Genomic DNA, 16,594 nt, shown 5'->3' with positions numbered 1-16,594 from the left:
CGACACGAAGAACCCGTGAGAATAAAGGGATCACTGGACGTGAACGCAGCGGGTTTAATCCCAAGAGTTTTAATTACGTGGGAGTGTTGGAGTTAGCAAGACTCCATGGTTTGGAGCCTGGTGGAAAGGGAGAGGATTTTTGTACTTGCCTAACTGAATAGCACATTCTTTTCCTGTAAAGAACGATGAAAGCGTTGATTGAAACAGTGACCGGCTTGCACAAGATGGTAAAAGTCAAGAGCTGGGAAGATCACAGACGCCAGCAACAAATGCCAGAGCAGATGTTAGAGCCAAAATGAAATGAATAATATTCATTTTATAGCTAATGTTTCCTGAGAGCATACTATGCACTGGGCACTGTGTTAAACCGTATTTATATGTGTTATCTTCAACAACCCTATCATTCCCTTTTCACATATGAGAAAATGGAAGCATAGAGGAGTTAAGAAAATTTGCCCAAAGGCGCAGAAAGAGTTAAGTAGTGGCTTCTAGACTGAAACCCAAGCAGTCTGATGCTAAAGCCCAGGCCTTTAAACCACTATGCGCCTCCTGTGTTGCCCCAGGCATTTGGCCACCACAAGTCTAGCACCAATGGTAACTATCGCTATTAGCTACCAAATATTGGGGTCTGGGCGTAGGCCTGGGTTGAATTCTGGTCCTGCCACTTGGATCTTGAACAGAATTTAATCTTCCCGAGTTTCAGTTTTCCCATCAGTGAAAAGGAGATGATACTACCTACCACACGTGGTTGGTAGGAGGCTTAAAGGACCGAATTTAAGGAAATATTTCACTGGGGAGTATGAAGACAAGGAAATGTCCCAAGTGATGAGTGATAATTCTTCTTGAGGTTTCACATCATAAAAAGAAGCATTTGCAGGGCGCCTGGGTGGCTCAGTCATTAAGCGCCTGCCTTCGGCTCAGGTCACAATCCCAGGGTCCTGGGATCGAGCCCCGCATCGGGCTCCCTGCTCGGCGGGAAGCCTGCTTCTCCCTCTCCCACTCCCCCTGCTTGTGTTCCTTCTCTCGCTGTGTCTCTCTCTGTCAAATAAATAAATAAAATCTTAAAAAAAAAAAAAGGAAGCATTTGCGTTTTGCTCTCATTTGCCTCCAATCTTGACAGTCCCTTACCTTGTTTTTATCCTGTGTGTCCACTTCTCCTGCTGCCATAAACTTCAGCAGAAGCGCCAAACACTTAGGGCTCTTGTGCCGGGTGGTCAAGTGCAAAGGGGTCATCTCTTCCAGATCCTTTTGCATCCAGTTTGCTCGGCGTGTAAGTAAGAGTTTCATGAAACGATAATTTCCCTAAATAAAAAATAAGAGATGGTAAGAAGAAATGTAGTCTGGGGCCAAGACATTTTCCAAATTTTAAAATGTTTTCAGTATTTTAACTATTCTGCTAGAGTAAAAATATTCAGATAAACTGACCAAAGGAAAAATACTTATAATTCCACTACTCCATCAATTGTTTTCCTTTTTCATCTTCCCTTTCAACCACTTCCTAGTGCATACAGTTTACACAGTGGCTGGTTAAGGTTTCATTGTGTTAAAGCACCGTCTTTCTTTTTTTTAACTGTTCTATTATCGTTTTCAATATTTTCTTTTCTAGAAAATGCTACAACGCACTTTTATTTCCACATGGTTTTTCTTAATTTTTTCATAAGAAAAAATTATCAGGAACCAATTTACTGGGTCAAAGGAGTTCACACATTTCATGGTTTTTGGCGTATTTTCCAAATTGCTATCTAGTAGCAGCAATGAGATTAGTTTCAGCTCATTCTGAACAATATATCACCTATTATTTATATGCAAAGTATAATAACCTTGTGAAATGAGTGGAGATATAAAACCCCAATTTACAGGTGAAGGGAGTGAGATTCACAGGAGTTGAATGTTTTCTTCACCGTCATCTGGTTATAGGCGGTTAGTTTTCTTGGTGAGAGCAATGTATGGGTACAACTGAGATAGATGCATCTTGTTCAAAGTCTGGGTCCCAGACTCATCCCGTCACCTAAACACCAACCCAGAAGTCACTTCAGGCCATCCCCTTGGAGGCAATACTCTCCACATCAGTTAAACCCTCCAACCCAGCAGAATCAACCCATCCGGAGAAAGCAGTTTAGCTAAAGGGCCTAGAGCAATACCCTGGTGGGGATCCAGGTCAACCGTACGTGTGTGTAATATGGGAGCTTTGAAACAAAACAAAACCTTCAAAAACTAGTTCTTTGGAGCTCCTTCCTGAAGCCCAGTCCCATGTTTCCGATTCTGGTTGGAGCCTTCAGTTCGCTTGGTACCAGGATACGTGAAATTTGACAAGACCAAACTGTATGGCAGGATCAAGTTCTGTGCCTGCTTCAGGCCTACTTATTTCTCCCTATTCACAGCAGAATGGCAGTCAGGGTTATCTGTCCTTTTCATCTTCTAAGAGCCTCTACATCCTTAACTTTGCTGGAAATGTGTTTTTTTTTTTTTAAGCATTATAATGCATTGATATTCTACCATGAGTGGCTATTAGTATTAGCAAAAAGACATTTATTAGTTAAGCAGCAACCACCACATTGTGACAAATGTGAGTCTTAGGCAAAGGGGATTGGCTAGAGAGACAATGAGGTGCAGAAAGATGATGACTTGTCTGCTAACCCACAGGGGCGGAGACAGGATTCAACTCAGCTCAAGGGTTGGGCCACAGAGAAGAATCAGAGGCTACAAAAGCGTCCATTAGGCTGTCTATATTAGATGGGCAGACTTGCAATGGACCAAAAAGCCCAGTGACTCAGCTCAATTATTTCCTCTCAGGGAGGCTTTCCTTGACCACCCTAATGGAACTTTTTTTGTTATGCTTTATTCTAGTACCTTCCCATTTCCTTCACAGTACTTTGCTTGGTTTGTAGTTACATATATATTTGCTTCTTTCCCTTCCCTGGGATCTCTGTCACGAGCTGTAAGCATCACGAAGGCAGAGACTGTGTTTTATTGAGCGTTGTCCTTGGCGTAGCTCCTGGCACAATATGGGTGCTTCCTCGAAGGACAGAGTGAATGAGAGGGAAGAAAATATCTTCCAGAGGTTTTTCTTTTTGTTTAAAAATTCTTAATGTTGCTATATTAGATCATAAGAGCTAAGAATTCTAATTCTCAGATCTCTGGTATTCGGTTACTCTTACTTTTTAATGTTTTATCTATTTGGGCATCATTCATCTGGCTTTCTCATGTCATCCAGTGCCAGCTTTTGAGAGGTAAGTGCTAAAATTTCCTCAAGAGGGCACCCTGCTCTAAATCTCTTGCCATCTTCTCTTTGAAAAAAGAAATGATGCCCAGGAAAAACAAATCTATATGGTACTTCTTACCAAAAAATAAGGCTTGACCTTTCTGAGCATAACATTTCAAATATTACAGAATAATTCATCATGACCTTTTAAAGATATTCAATCAGACAATCATTTTGATTCTGAAATTTAGAGGAAAAGGGAAGGAAAAGAAGGAAACAGGAATATGTTGGTGGGGGTGACTACTGACTTACAGATGCAGTGCTTACATTGTTCTGGGGATTCAGCCTATACAAAGCACGATGTACTCAGTAATCACATTTATTTATTCTTTCACTCAAAAAACACTCATTGAGCCCTGTCTGAAGCAGGCAACCTGGTAAAATGTTTACACTAAGCTACTTATCACAAAGCTCTTTGACATAGATTCTATCTTTGCTCCTCACAGAAGTTACATGGAATACTACATCAAAAACTAATGATGTAATGTATGGTGATTAACATAATTAAAAAAAAAGATTAAAAAAAAAAAGAAGTTACATGGAAAGGTTTACAGACAAAGTATCTTCCTGGGCCTCCATTTCCTCCTCTGCAAAACAGGGATAACAGTACCTGAGATTATTGTGCATATGAAAGGATAAAGATCATATTTGTAAAGTACTTAGAACAGTGCACAAAGCAAATGCCTGGTAAATGTTTGCTTGTTTTATTATGAACACTTTTCCTGTGTGGAGGAGGCAACAAAATGTAGCCGACCAAAAGTAGAACCCAGAATGGCCCATGATGGAGAGCATACATATAGAAAGATCTGACTGTACATAGCATACACACTTCAGCTGGTGATTATGGAGAGACCCAAGGTTAGGGACAAGTAAAAGTAAAAACAGTTGGAATGTTATAAATAGTGGTTTTCTGAAAATTTTTTTTTACATTGAGAAAGATGCCTATACTTTGCCTACAGATAATGATGACATAGGACCAATAAGGGCATACCCAGCAGGAATTCAGCTGGAACCCTGGGGAGATGTCAGCTTCTGTTCCAAAGGACAGAGACACAAAAGAGATATTATCTACGAATGCTGGGACTAGAAACACTATAATCCGTTTGGACCACGGTCAACTTCCCGGTCTCATGAACAAGCATTTATTAAATGCCCAGGGTATGCAAACTCAATTCTGAGAATGAGCAGAGGGGACAGAGAACTCTAAGCTCTAAAATCAGGAGAATATTTCTAGTGTCAGTGGAAAGGGGTATATACCAGTTTGAGACAGCAAGCTAATGTGATAACTCTCTGAAGGTTGTATGACTCTGGGGACCCATATCACAGACAATTTTTCTTCCTATAAAGCCCTCTCAATACAAAAACAATCAAACAAAATGTCTAAATGTTTCCTCAAAATTGCTTGAAATTCAGAATTCTTAAGTTTTCTGGTTGATTCTTAAATGCAAGAGTAAGGAGGATTTGGAAGTTAATCATTTAGCACCATCTCTTAGGGGCACACAGAATCTGATCCTGAGATGACCATTGTTTTGGGATCCGCTTTTATAATTTCTGACTGAGTAGAAAACAGTATAAGAGTGAAGGAGGGGCACCTGGGTGGCTCAGTTGTTAAGTGTCTGCCTTAGGCTCAGGTCATGATCCCTGGGTTCTGGGGTCGGACTCCCTGCTCAGCGGGAAGCCTGCTTCTCCCTCTCCCACTCCCCCTGCTTGTGTTCCCTCTCTCACTCTCTCTCTGTCAAATAAAAAAATAAAATCTTAAAAAAAAAAAAGAGTGAAGGAGATAAAAGATCGAAAGAGTATATATTCTTTTTTTAAAAAAAAAAGATCTTATTTATTTATTTGGGAGAGAGAGAGAGGGAGAGAGAGCACAAGCTGGGGGGGGGGGGGTGGAGGGAGAGGGAGAAGTAGATTCCCTGCTGAGCAGGGAGCCATTGTGGGTCTCGATCCCTGGACCCTGGGATAATGACCTGAGCTGAAGGCAGACGTTTAACCGACTGAGCCACCCAGGCACCGCAAGGAGTGTATATTCTTTTTTTTCTTAAGATTTTATTTATTTATTTGGCAGAGAGAGACACAGCGAGAGAGGGAACACAAGCAGGGGGAGTGGGAGAGGGAGAAGCAGGCTTCCCGCCGAGCAGGGAGCCCGATGCGGGGCTCGATCCCAGGACCCCGGGATCATGACCTGAGCCGGAGGCAGACGCTTAAAGACTGAGCCACCCAGGCGCCCCAGGAGTGTATATTCTTAAGAAAACTGGTGGTAGTGAGCACAAGTAAGAGAGCTGAAGTTATAGAAAAGTCCTGATTTAGTCACTGAAAGGACATTAACCCTGATGTGATCAGGTCTGTTATGCCACTGAAATGAGAGAACATTTACTAATGTCTCTGAAACATTGAATAAGATGTTTTTGTTTTGTTAGGTAGCCATAATCCTCATCTTAATCTTCCCGTAATTAACAAGAGCTTCTTTTGTCTGTAATGTAAATGATGATAACATTTGGTTTCCCCCTAAATGCATGAAAAGGACTATAATATCTAATAGGGTAAAAGAGGATGAAAAAGTTCTCTGACCCAGAGAACAGCACTTGAAAGGAGTCTGGGAAACAAATCAATCCAAAATGCTACTTTTAATCTTATATTTTTTTGTCTGTCCAGTTCTCTAAAATGGACTTTAGAAAAAGCATATAGTTAGTTAATCTTAATAATAATATAGGAGTTTTGAGTGAAATACCTTGATATTTTCCTTTAGATTTTTTATTTTTAAGAAATAAAACATAACAGATACAGTTGATGCTCCCTTTGTGCTCCTCTCCAATTCCACTACCTTCTCTCCCTTTCTAGAGACTACTGTCCTGAAAAAGGTGTTTATCATTTCAATGAATGCTTTAATACTTTTGCTTCTTACACATATACGTATCCATAAGCTACACAGTATCGCTTTAATGTTTTCATTCTTTTTATAAATAGTACGGTATGAATCACTTGCCACCTTTTACTCAAAGCAGCATTTTTTTTTTTAAAGATTTTATTTATTTGACAGAGAGAGACACAGCGAGAGAGGGAACACAAGCAGGGGGAGTGGCAGAGGGAGAAGCAGGCTTCCCGCGGAGCAGGGAGCCTAATGTGGGGCTCGATCCCAGGACCCTGGGATCATGACCTGAGCCGAAGGCAGCCGCTTAACTGACTGAGCCACCCAGGCGCCCCTCAAAGCAGCATTTTTGAAATTTATCCAAGTTGCTCTGGTTCATACATTTTCACTGGACAAAGTATTTTGTCATATGAAAATAAGTGTATGTCTTTATTCTCTAGAGGAATATTTAGCATGTTTCCCATTTTTCACTATTCCAGACAATACTGTAGTAAATTTTCTTGTACATGTCTCCTGGTAAAATGTGCAAGAATTTCTGTAAATGCTGGGTTGAAATTGCTCTTTAAAGCAGCTACTCCGATTTACATTCCCACCATTAATGCACAAGAATTCTTCCTTCTTCACATCCTCGCCACACTTGGTTTTGTCATACGCGCTAAATTTTGCCAATAAAATGGACACACAATTGTGTTTTACCATGGATTTAATTTTCATTTCCCTGATTGAGGTGGAATGTTTTTATATGTTTATTGGCCATTTGCTTTTTCTGTGACTAGACTTTTTGTGTTGTTTACTCATTTCCCAATTTAGCTATTTGTTTTTTTTCTTAATGATCTGTAGGAGTTATTTACATATTCTGGATACTAATTCTTGGTTGGTTTTGCAAATGTCTCTCTTTGTGTGGCTTGTCTTTTGCTTTGTTTATGCTCTTCAACTGGGAATGCATTCATGAACTGAATAATGATATTGCTAGCTTTCTTAGCATTAGAGTTCTTCATCTATTTTGGAATTTTTGTTTGCAGGCTCATTTTAAAGTGAAGATTGTTTGCTGTTGTTTTACTTGTTTTTCTTTTTCCCTCTCTCTCTCTCCTTGCTCACCCTTACAGCTGCTAACACCCACTCCTGGCCCACTAAGAATCTGCTCTTATAATGCTCCCTTGCAGCCCTATCTCTAGTGATAGGAGGGATGCCTTCTTGTCCTGAGGCTTGATCTTTGTCCTGCTCCTGCCACTTCTCTAGACAAAGAGCTTCCTCTAAAGCGATAGCCTCATATTAAGGTAAAGAATACCCCTCAGTCCTAAGTATTTTCTTGGCTTTAGTGTGAATACAACCACTTTTCACTCAGTGGGAAAAAAAGGGAGTATCTTCCTGAACCAGAAGTATCTGAAATCATATTCTACAATACTGCTCTCTGTTCCTGGTTAAGTGCCTTAATCATTAACTTCTAGACTACTGACAGCTGATCTTCAAAACATTCTGAATCTCTACCTCTACATTTCTTCTCCAAACAGCTACCATATTTTCTCTCTCTGGCTCCTTGGAACCTTTGCTATTTGCTTCCTCTTCAGCTGAAACAATTACTTGAACAGATTCCAAAGCTTAAGACTTGGCTAACCCTGCCTGTAGCAGCCCTTCTCCCTACTGAAACACCAAAGAGAACAAAGCTTTTCTCCAAACCAATACAGTACTTTGGGACCTACATGTTTCTTGATTAAGATCTTTGCATTCTTGTTCTGTGTCCTCAGCACTTATATTTACTCTCAGTGTAGTTGAGGAGAAAACAACTGTTGACTATATATACAAATGTTCACTACATTTTTTTTTGTTCACTTATAAGTTTGTATATAATTTTGTCCTGGAAACATTATAACTATACATATATATATATATGTATAGTAGGCATATATATATATATGGTAGGCATTCTGTCATATCTCATTCTAAATCCTAATCATACTATGTACCAAAAGATACATTATTTACAACTGAAATGGAAATAATAGAAACATGATGTTATTAATTCTAATGATATCTCTATAATTATATATTTATAAACTCTCAAGGCATTTGCAATATTAATTTTTTAAAAGAATCACTATCCCTAGGAAGCATTTAGGTCACAAATATCAGTGATCTCATTATATCAAATTTTTCTGTAATGGCTGCAGACACAAATGAGTCTTGGAAATAGCACAGTAGTGCTGGGAAGAGCAATCTGCCCTGGGTCCTGGGTTTACTGGGTATGCCAAGAATGCAAAGCCTTGACTCCTCTTTACTTAGGCCATTTCTCAGAGTTGGGTTTGCAGCAAGCAATCTTGAAGGACATTAATGTCATCCAGGACATCAGACAAGGAGCAGGCTTGCTTAGTACACACTAAAGTCTGGGGATTCCCAAAACTCAGCATTTCTCAGATGTCATGCAAACCCATCACGTACCCAGCGTCTGTCTAGGTCCTCTGCGTTGCTCCCACAGTTCTTGGGGGCAAGGGAAACTGATGCAAGCATGCAAATGCTCATGTTACTATGCCATCAGTAAGTAATAAAGCTTTTTTGTCTCTTTTGGTAGTCTTATGCCTTCTAGCTGGTACCCACGGGCAATTTATCACCTTGTAATAAATTAGCATGCATTGAAGAAAAAAGTAAAATTAAATCCAAGCCCTGACAGTATAGGCAACGAGGAAGGGATGCTGACAAGACATAGTTTCCTTGAAGAGTCAGGACAAGGGCCCTGCAGGCCAAGTTCAGGGATAAGAAGACTCTCTGAGATGGTACCCAAGTGGTGGGCAAGGTGGGGGAGGTAAGAGATCCCACTGTCCTATCTGTTAATGAATCTAAATGGTGGCAAGTAGAACTAAAACAAGGTGCCCAAATGGTGCCTTGGTCTTGGCTCACCTTCCTGTGGGCAGGCAGAGGAAGGAATGTTAGCATGACCATGGGACAGCAAGCTGAAGGCAATATGGTTGTGGCTGCTGAGCCAAGGAACCAAAGTGGAAACTAATGGTGAGAGCAACAAGGAATGAGCAGCTGCTCAAAAGTGAAAGTAAATGCAAAGACTTGCCTAATAGCACAGAGCCAAATGCATCATGTACCTGATCCCTGTTGTAGCCTTATTTGTCTGACTATGAGGACAAAGCACTGGGTGTAGAGGTGGTCACTGTCTGAAGCAAAGCTCCTGGCTTATGGTGCCCTTGATGCCCTGAATGTCTTGGCCTGGTTTACTGATCATTTGGCTACGTTAAAACCTGATGGTGGGGCGCCTGGGTGGCTCAGTTGGTTAAGCGACTGCCTTCGGCTCAGGTCATGATCCTGGAGTTCCGGGATCGAGTCCCGCATCGGGCTCCCTGCTCAGCGGGGAGTCTGCTTCTCCCTCTGGCCCTCCCCCTCTCATGTGCTCTCTCTCTCTCTCTCTCTCAAAAAAAAAAAAAAAAAACCTGATGGTGTCCACTGGGAGGCGGCCCAACCTCAATGACAACTTGGGAAGACTGACTATGGTAAGGGTGAGTCAGCCCAGTGGGCTGAAATGAAAGCCATCATCTTTACCTTAGACAATATTCCTAAGGACAAGGCATGTTTTTACTACCTCTTGGGTTGTTGCCAAGGCTCTAGTCATCTGGTCTACCACTTGGAAGACTATAGATGGTGGTAGATTAAAGATACTCCTCTTTGCAGCTGCAGATTATGGAAACAATTGTGGCTGCCAATTAAACAGCCTGAGTCTCTCATGTAGATGCCCATAGTAAGAGCTCATTCTCTTATAAGACCAACTGGTATCAGGTTGTTGAATAAGCCTGCATTGCCCAGGTCATTGGCCATTTACCACCTGGATCCATCACTGCACTAAACATGGCAATGAATCCATCATCATAGACTAGACATAAAGTAAAAGGTATGTGTTTGATGTAGAAGCTACCACTGCATACCAAACTTGTGATTCTTCTATGTAGGCCTGTTTTTTTGTGTGTGTGTGATGAAGGAGGCCACATTAACAGGGCATGGCTCCTGCCCATTCCTTGCAAGGATTTTGACAACTCCTTGTCAAAGTCACCTCATGCCTCACAATTGCCAACATTTTTCAGGTTACAATTATTGTTGTTCCAGTCTGATTAGCCTACACCAGCCACAGCACTGAGGCCACTAAAACTAAATCATTTCATGTTTTGGGGTTTCCAGACCATCTGACTGTCATAGTCTGATTATGGTGTACCTTTTGTCACAAAGACCACTGAACAACGGGCCAATAGTTAAGATACTCGATTGGCCTTCTATGCTCTCTACCACCCTCAAGAATCTGAAATTGTTGAGAGTGGGCATGGCCTCCTCCAAAACAAACTCAAAAAGATTTCTGACTCTACCTCAGTTCCTCCTCCTGGTCCACACACCTGAGAGAGGCAATTTGGCTACTGAAGGTAGCCACCCCTAGAAAGAGTTCATATCCTCAGGGAGGCCTCCTGGTAAATAATCAGAACAAAAGGAGTGGGGGTTACACATACCTATTTTGAAAATTTGGGATTCTTCCTTGCCCATTCCTGGTTACAATGTTTATTTCTTTCCCCTAAGAGCTATCCCAGGCTGGCCTGGTTGGTACAGCATCTGGATGGCAGCCAAGCCAAAAGGGGACTTAGAGATTCAAATTTAATTCTGGTTCAGTCACCTAGATTTGTTAAATGGACATGGTCCTAGATCATAAACATCTATAGTGACCACCTGATTGAGTACACTGTTTACCAAGTATTCCTACAGTGCCCACATTGGCCAAGGTGGGAGATATAATGAGTCTCTGTAAATTTGTTCCATATGCATCTACCCTTCTAGATGAAGGGTATGGGTACAAGTAGTAGATGGCTGGAGAAAAGGTGAAGAGTTGTAGTCATTTGGATGGGATACACTTCAGCACCTGGGAAGGGAATACTTTAGATCTTGGGAGGTACAAGGAGGGAGAAAATAATTCATGCTCTCTCTGTCCTCTGGATCCAGATCCACTGCATCCTGGATATTGTTTGCTGCCTGAATCCAAGAGCAGCTGAGGCTAGCGGTATGATCTGTTTCTTGTGTTTGCCATTGCCACTTACATGCTATGAAATAGAAAAATGCAGGTGGACACAGATGGTCCTGAAGTCTTCTGCTGTGCTTGACACCATCAATGGCAGCTCCTGAAGGTGGAGCCCCTCATACATGTAGAAACACAGGAACTGACTCAACCTTATTTTAACCTAATGGATACAAATTCTTATGTCTCTCCTGATGTGTGAGAAGCTTTTGTGTTACGCCAGGTATGACAATCGAAGCTGTAACTACTTGGTGATACTGCCCATGTGGCTTAGCCAAATTAATGTAATGGGGATCCAAGTTTAACGGCAAATCCTAAAGCTGTGCCTTGTGCCTTTTCAGGTTATGTTTGCATGTGGGGGAGAAAGGACCATGAAATATGCCTCCATTGGTCCATCTAGTGCTTCCTGTAATTATTGGTAATCCCACCAAAGATCAGCAGGTCAATCAAACTCCCTTGCATAAGTCATAATAGATAATAGACTAGTCTTAGAGTGCATCCTGGTTGTATAAAGTAAGACCTGCTGTTTCCCCTGGTACTTATTAACAGTTGACTTAATCCAGGACACTGAGGGGCAGAGTTGAATCAATACTGCAGGTTGTTCTCATCCTGCTGCTTTGAGTCCTATTAATTAAATGTCAAATGAGACATATTAAACAGATTTGTTTTCAGCCTCTGCTGGTCAGATTAATCAGAGCAGCTGATGGAATAGCATGCTCATGTCAAGAACATGTAGGATTAAGTGATGGATTGTTGGGAGAGGCAATTTACCATGGACCCTAATCATCTCTGCATGTTTGTTTTTTTTTTAAGATTTACTTATTTATTTATTTGAGAGAGAGAGAGAGAGTGAGCAGGGGGAGGGGCAAAGGAAGGGAGAGAATCCCAAAGCAGACTCCATGCTGAGTGCAGAGCCCGATTCAGGGCTCAATTTCATGACCCTGAGATTATGACCTGAGCCAAAACCAAGAGTCAGACATTTAACTGACTGAGCCACCCAGGTGCCCCCATCTCTGCATGTTCTTATGCCAAAAATGCAAAGTCCTGATCATTCTTGACTTACACAAGTTCTCATGGATGTGTTAGCAGCAATCACCTGGAGAGATGAGGTCATTTTTTCCTCTGTCCTTAATTACTGCTTATTATAAAAGCAGTAGATTCCTCAGTTCTGATGGAAACCTACCATGTGTACATCATCCATCCGGGCCTTCTGAAACTCCCTCATCATTCTTGGGGGCAAGGGAAATCAATGCAAACATATAGATGCCAATGCTTTTTGATATGCTGTGAATAATAAACTTCTTTGTATCTGGCCCTGGAGTCTCTTGTCTATTGTCAGCATCCATGAAACAGTAATAGATCAACTTCTTACCTTGTTTGTAGGGTAAAATAAAATTTTAGACCCTGAAAATAATTCTTTATTATTGTAATATAAAATGAGGTATAAGAAGGCCTGAAACATGATTAGAGAGGTGGGCAGGGGATAGGAAATGGAAAGTCTAATATAGTAGGACAGACTCTAAAATTTATTGTTTAGGTAACAGGGAGCCAATGAGGAGTTTTAGAAGGAAATGACATGAGTGATTTGTGTTTTTAAAAAAATACCCTGGAGGGGCGCCTGGGTGGCTCAGTCATTAAGCATCTGCCTTTGGCTGAGGTCATGATCCCAGGGTCCTGGGATCGAGCCCCACATCGGGCTCCCCGCTCAGCAGGAAGCCTGCTTCTCCCTCTCCCACTCCCCCGCTTGTGTTCCCTCTCTCGCTGTGTCTCTCTCTGTCAAATAAATAAAATCTTAAAAAAAAATACCCTGGAGGCCGTGTGAAGCATCAATTTGAGGGGGACAAATCTTTGGCAATGAGACTGGTCAGAGGGTTACTACAGCAATTCAGAATAGAAATGTCGAGAGCTAAATGAAAATAAGAGGACAGATTAGTGAAATACATAAAAGGACTTCTGCATGGGTACAAGATGAGAGTGGTATCAACAACTGAAAAGATGGAAAGAAAATGGGGTTAGGAATGAAGATTTTGAGTTCTATTTTTTTTGAACATGTGGAGTTTGGGGCTTCTGAGGGGTATCAATATAGAGATGTCTAGCAAAAATAGCAAAAAATGAAAAGAATACATATGAATCTGAAGATTGGAGAAGATGGCTAGATTCAAGATATAGGGTTCTGAATCATCTATATTAATAGCTAAGTTCTGGCATAAACTAAAGTACATAAAATTGGAAAAATGAACCTCTGCATCCTAACTGGAATATAAACATAATTTAAATATTCATATAGATAGCTCAGTACAACGCAATCTAGTATTGTTTTTTTTTCCTAGACCCTGAGATATCACTACTACATCAAATATAGAGTACAAATGGATTGGAAAAGAATGGCCCTTCCTCATTATTCTTGTTTGCTAGGCTCATTTCCTCATTTCAGTTGATTTAGGTGTCTTGTTGTACTCTGGTTTCTTGGTCTTTTATTTAATGTGACTCTATAAGAAAGCAAACAGTTACAAAAACCATGTTTTTGAATGACGTGAATTCACCGGGCTTTAGAACTGAAGTTAAATCTGCACTGCTTCTCCCAGTTTCAGATATTCTCCCTCTTTCTATAAATTTCTGGTGCTTCATAGCTAAAATCTCTAATTTCGAATTACTCAACAACTACGATGGTAACCACATCACTAATCTGCCACCTTCAGCAAATCTTTAAAACATTTTTTAGAAGCTTTTTGAGAATTCTCTAAGCAAAGGCTAAGAACGGCACTTCAAAGACAGAATAGGAGCTCTATTTGTTGTTTTTTCAGTTTAAGATGTTCATCCATCTGGCAGAGCAGCTAGACAATACATCAGCCAAGAACATCTCCCTGGCTTGAAACAGATTCTGGCTCTCAGAGAGGATTTGACTGAAGGAAAGGCAACATCTTTAGTTGCTCTGTGGCTGAACTCTTCTAATATTTCTCCCTGTGCCTCCTCCAAGCCTTGGCTCCATCCGCTAACTCGGTTTCCATAGGAATAGACAGAGCGATCAAGTGGCACACAGTCAAATAGCACAACAGAAAGAGAAAACGTTACTGTCAAAAACAACAGACACACACACACACACACACACACACACGGAGAAATGTAGACTTTTCTCTAAGAGAAGAAATGATGTAAAGGTATCCTTGACTTTGAGGCTTCCTTACCCAATGCTGTATTCGTCATGTGCTTTTTCTGTCTATTATAGCCTATTGTTTAGATTAATATGAAAGTTAGTCCCTTCAGTAGAGAGCATTTCATACAAAAAATAAATATTTTAAAAAAGTTATAAAATGTTGTGATGTGTATTTCCACAAGTACAATTCTGTTGTGCTTGTGAGGGACCCTTCTGTATTTAGAGAGGTGTTTTAAATTGGCACAACCTTTTGGGATGATTATAAAATGCATTTTGTTTCCCATTGTTGATATTTTGTTTAGAGGAAACATTTATTTTTTCTTAAATCAGTGGTTCTCAAACTCTAGCATGTATTGGGATCATCTGGAGAACTTGAAAAATTTGCTAAGGCAAATTTCCTTCAGAGGTTTTCATTTACTAGGTCTGGTGTGCGGTCTAAGAATTTGCATTTCAAACAAGTTTCTGGGAGATGGTGGTGCCGCTATTCTAGAATTCCATACTTTGAGAACCATTGTTTAAGTGAGGAACCTAATATTGGAGTTTTCAACTCTGAGAAGCTTAAACAGCAAACAATAGAAAAACCCAAATGAAAACAAAATGTTTGTTCTATCCCAGATCAATGCAATTAGAATTTCTGGGACTTCGGAATTAATATTTCTTAAATATTTCACAGGTGATCAAAAATGATATCAAAATTGAGAAGTGCTGACCTAATTCAATCATTTATTCAATATTCAATAGTTATTTACTATATGAATACTCTGTATCCAACACAAGAATTTAAAAAATTTTTTTGAACCATAGTTGACACACAATGTTACATTAGTTTCAGGTGTACAACATAGGGATTCCACATCTCTGTATATTATGCTCTGCTCCCCACAAGTGTACCTACCATCTGTCAGCATACAATACTATCACAATACCACTGACTATATTCCCTATGCTGTACCTTTTACTCCCATGACTTATTCATTCCATAATTGGAAGCCTGTATCTCCAGCTCCCTTTCACCCACTTTGTCCATTCCTGCCCTTCAGTTTATTCTCTGTATTTATAGGTTTGATTCTGCTTTTTGTTTGTTCATTCATTTGTTTTGTTTTTTAGATTCCACATATAAGTGCATTCATATGATGTTTGTGTTCCTCTGTCTGAATTATTTCACTTGGCATAATACCTTTAGGTCCACCCACGTTGTCGCAAATGGCAAGATCTCACCCTTTTTTTATGGCCGCATAAGATTCCAGTGTGTGTGTGTGTGTGTGTGCATGTGTACCACTTCTTTATCCATTCATCTATCAAGGGACACTTGGTGTCAGGTAATAAATCACTGTGGCTTTGATTTGCATTTCCCTGATGATAAGTGATGTTGAGCATCTTTTCATGTGTCTGTTGGCCATCTGGATGTCTTCTTTGGAAAAATGTCTATTCAGGTCCTCTGCCCATTTTTTAATTGGATTGTTTGTTTTTTTGGTGTTGAGTTATAGAAGGTCTTTACATATCTTGGATATTAACCCCTTATCAGATTTATCATTTGCAAATATCTTCTCCCATTCAGTAAGCTGCCTTTTTGTTTTATTGATGATTTCCTTCACTGGGCAAAAGCTTTTTATTTTCATATAGTCCCAATAATTTATTTTTGCTTTTGTTTCCCTTGCCTTAGGAAACATATATAGAAAAATGTTGCTACTAGGGCACTTGGGTGGCTCAGTTGGGTAAGCGTCTGCCTTCGGCGGGGGTCATGATCCCAGGCTCCTTGCTCAGTGGGGAGTCTGCTTCTCCCTCTCCCGTTTAAGGACAGACAATAGTAAGAACTCTGAAGAGGGGCCCCTAACTCAGGCTTAAGGGGCCAGTGAAGGCTTCGTGGAGGAAATAGTATCTGAGCTGTGTATATACGATTAAGCTAGCTTAAGTGGGAAGGAAGCTGAATGTGCAAGGGTGCTGTGCATGCAGAATGAGGGTGAGGAAAAAGTGACTCGAATAAAAGCTTTAAGTAGTTCACATGCTTGAGGATGGAGTACAAAGGGGGACATAGGAAGCAGAAGCCAAACAGGTGAGCTGATGATGAAAGGTTCCAGACTAAGGGGTTTGGACTTTACCCTTTGGGTTTCTGAAGCAGTACCAAAGGATTTAAGTAAGGCAGATTGCCCTCACATCTGAAGGCAAATCACTGAATTTCTCCTAGACTCACTTCCCTCCCATATGAAAAATAAGAAGGTTGAATTATGATCTAAAGGTTCATCCAGCTTAATGTTCTTTGACTAT

At 40.6% G+C, this 16,594-nt stretch overlaps 1 protein-coding gene across 1 annotated transcript in view; it reads right to left on the bottom strand.

The window, feature by feature from the left end:
- Nucleotides 1-16,594, bottom strand: part of INVS (inversin) — a 160,858-nt gene that overhangs the window by 79,892 nt on the left and 64,372 nt on the right. The window contains 1 exon segment of the mRNA XM_021691333.2: nucleotides 1,129-1,302. Within this exon segment, the coding sequence (XP_021547008.2) occupies nucleotides 1,129-1,302 (174 nt within the window).

This window comes from Neomonachus schauinslandi, chromosome 13 (assembly GCF_002201575.2).
Source record: "Neomonachus schauinslandi chromosome 13, ASM220157v2, whole genome shotgun sequence".
In the NCBI taxonomy this organism is placed as follows: domain Eukaryota; kingdom Metazoa; phylum Chordata; class Mammalia; order Carnivora; family Phocidae; genus Neomonachus; species Neomonachus schauinslandi.
Note: the sequence above shows the minus strand (reverse complement) of the source record. Positions and strands in the feature narration are given on the sequence as shown.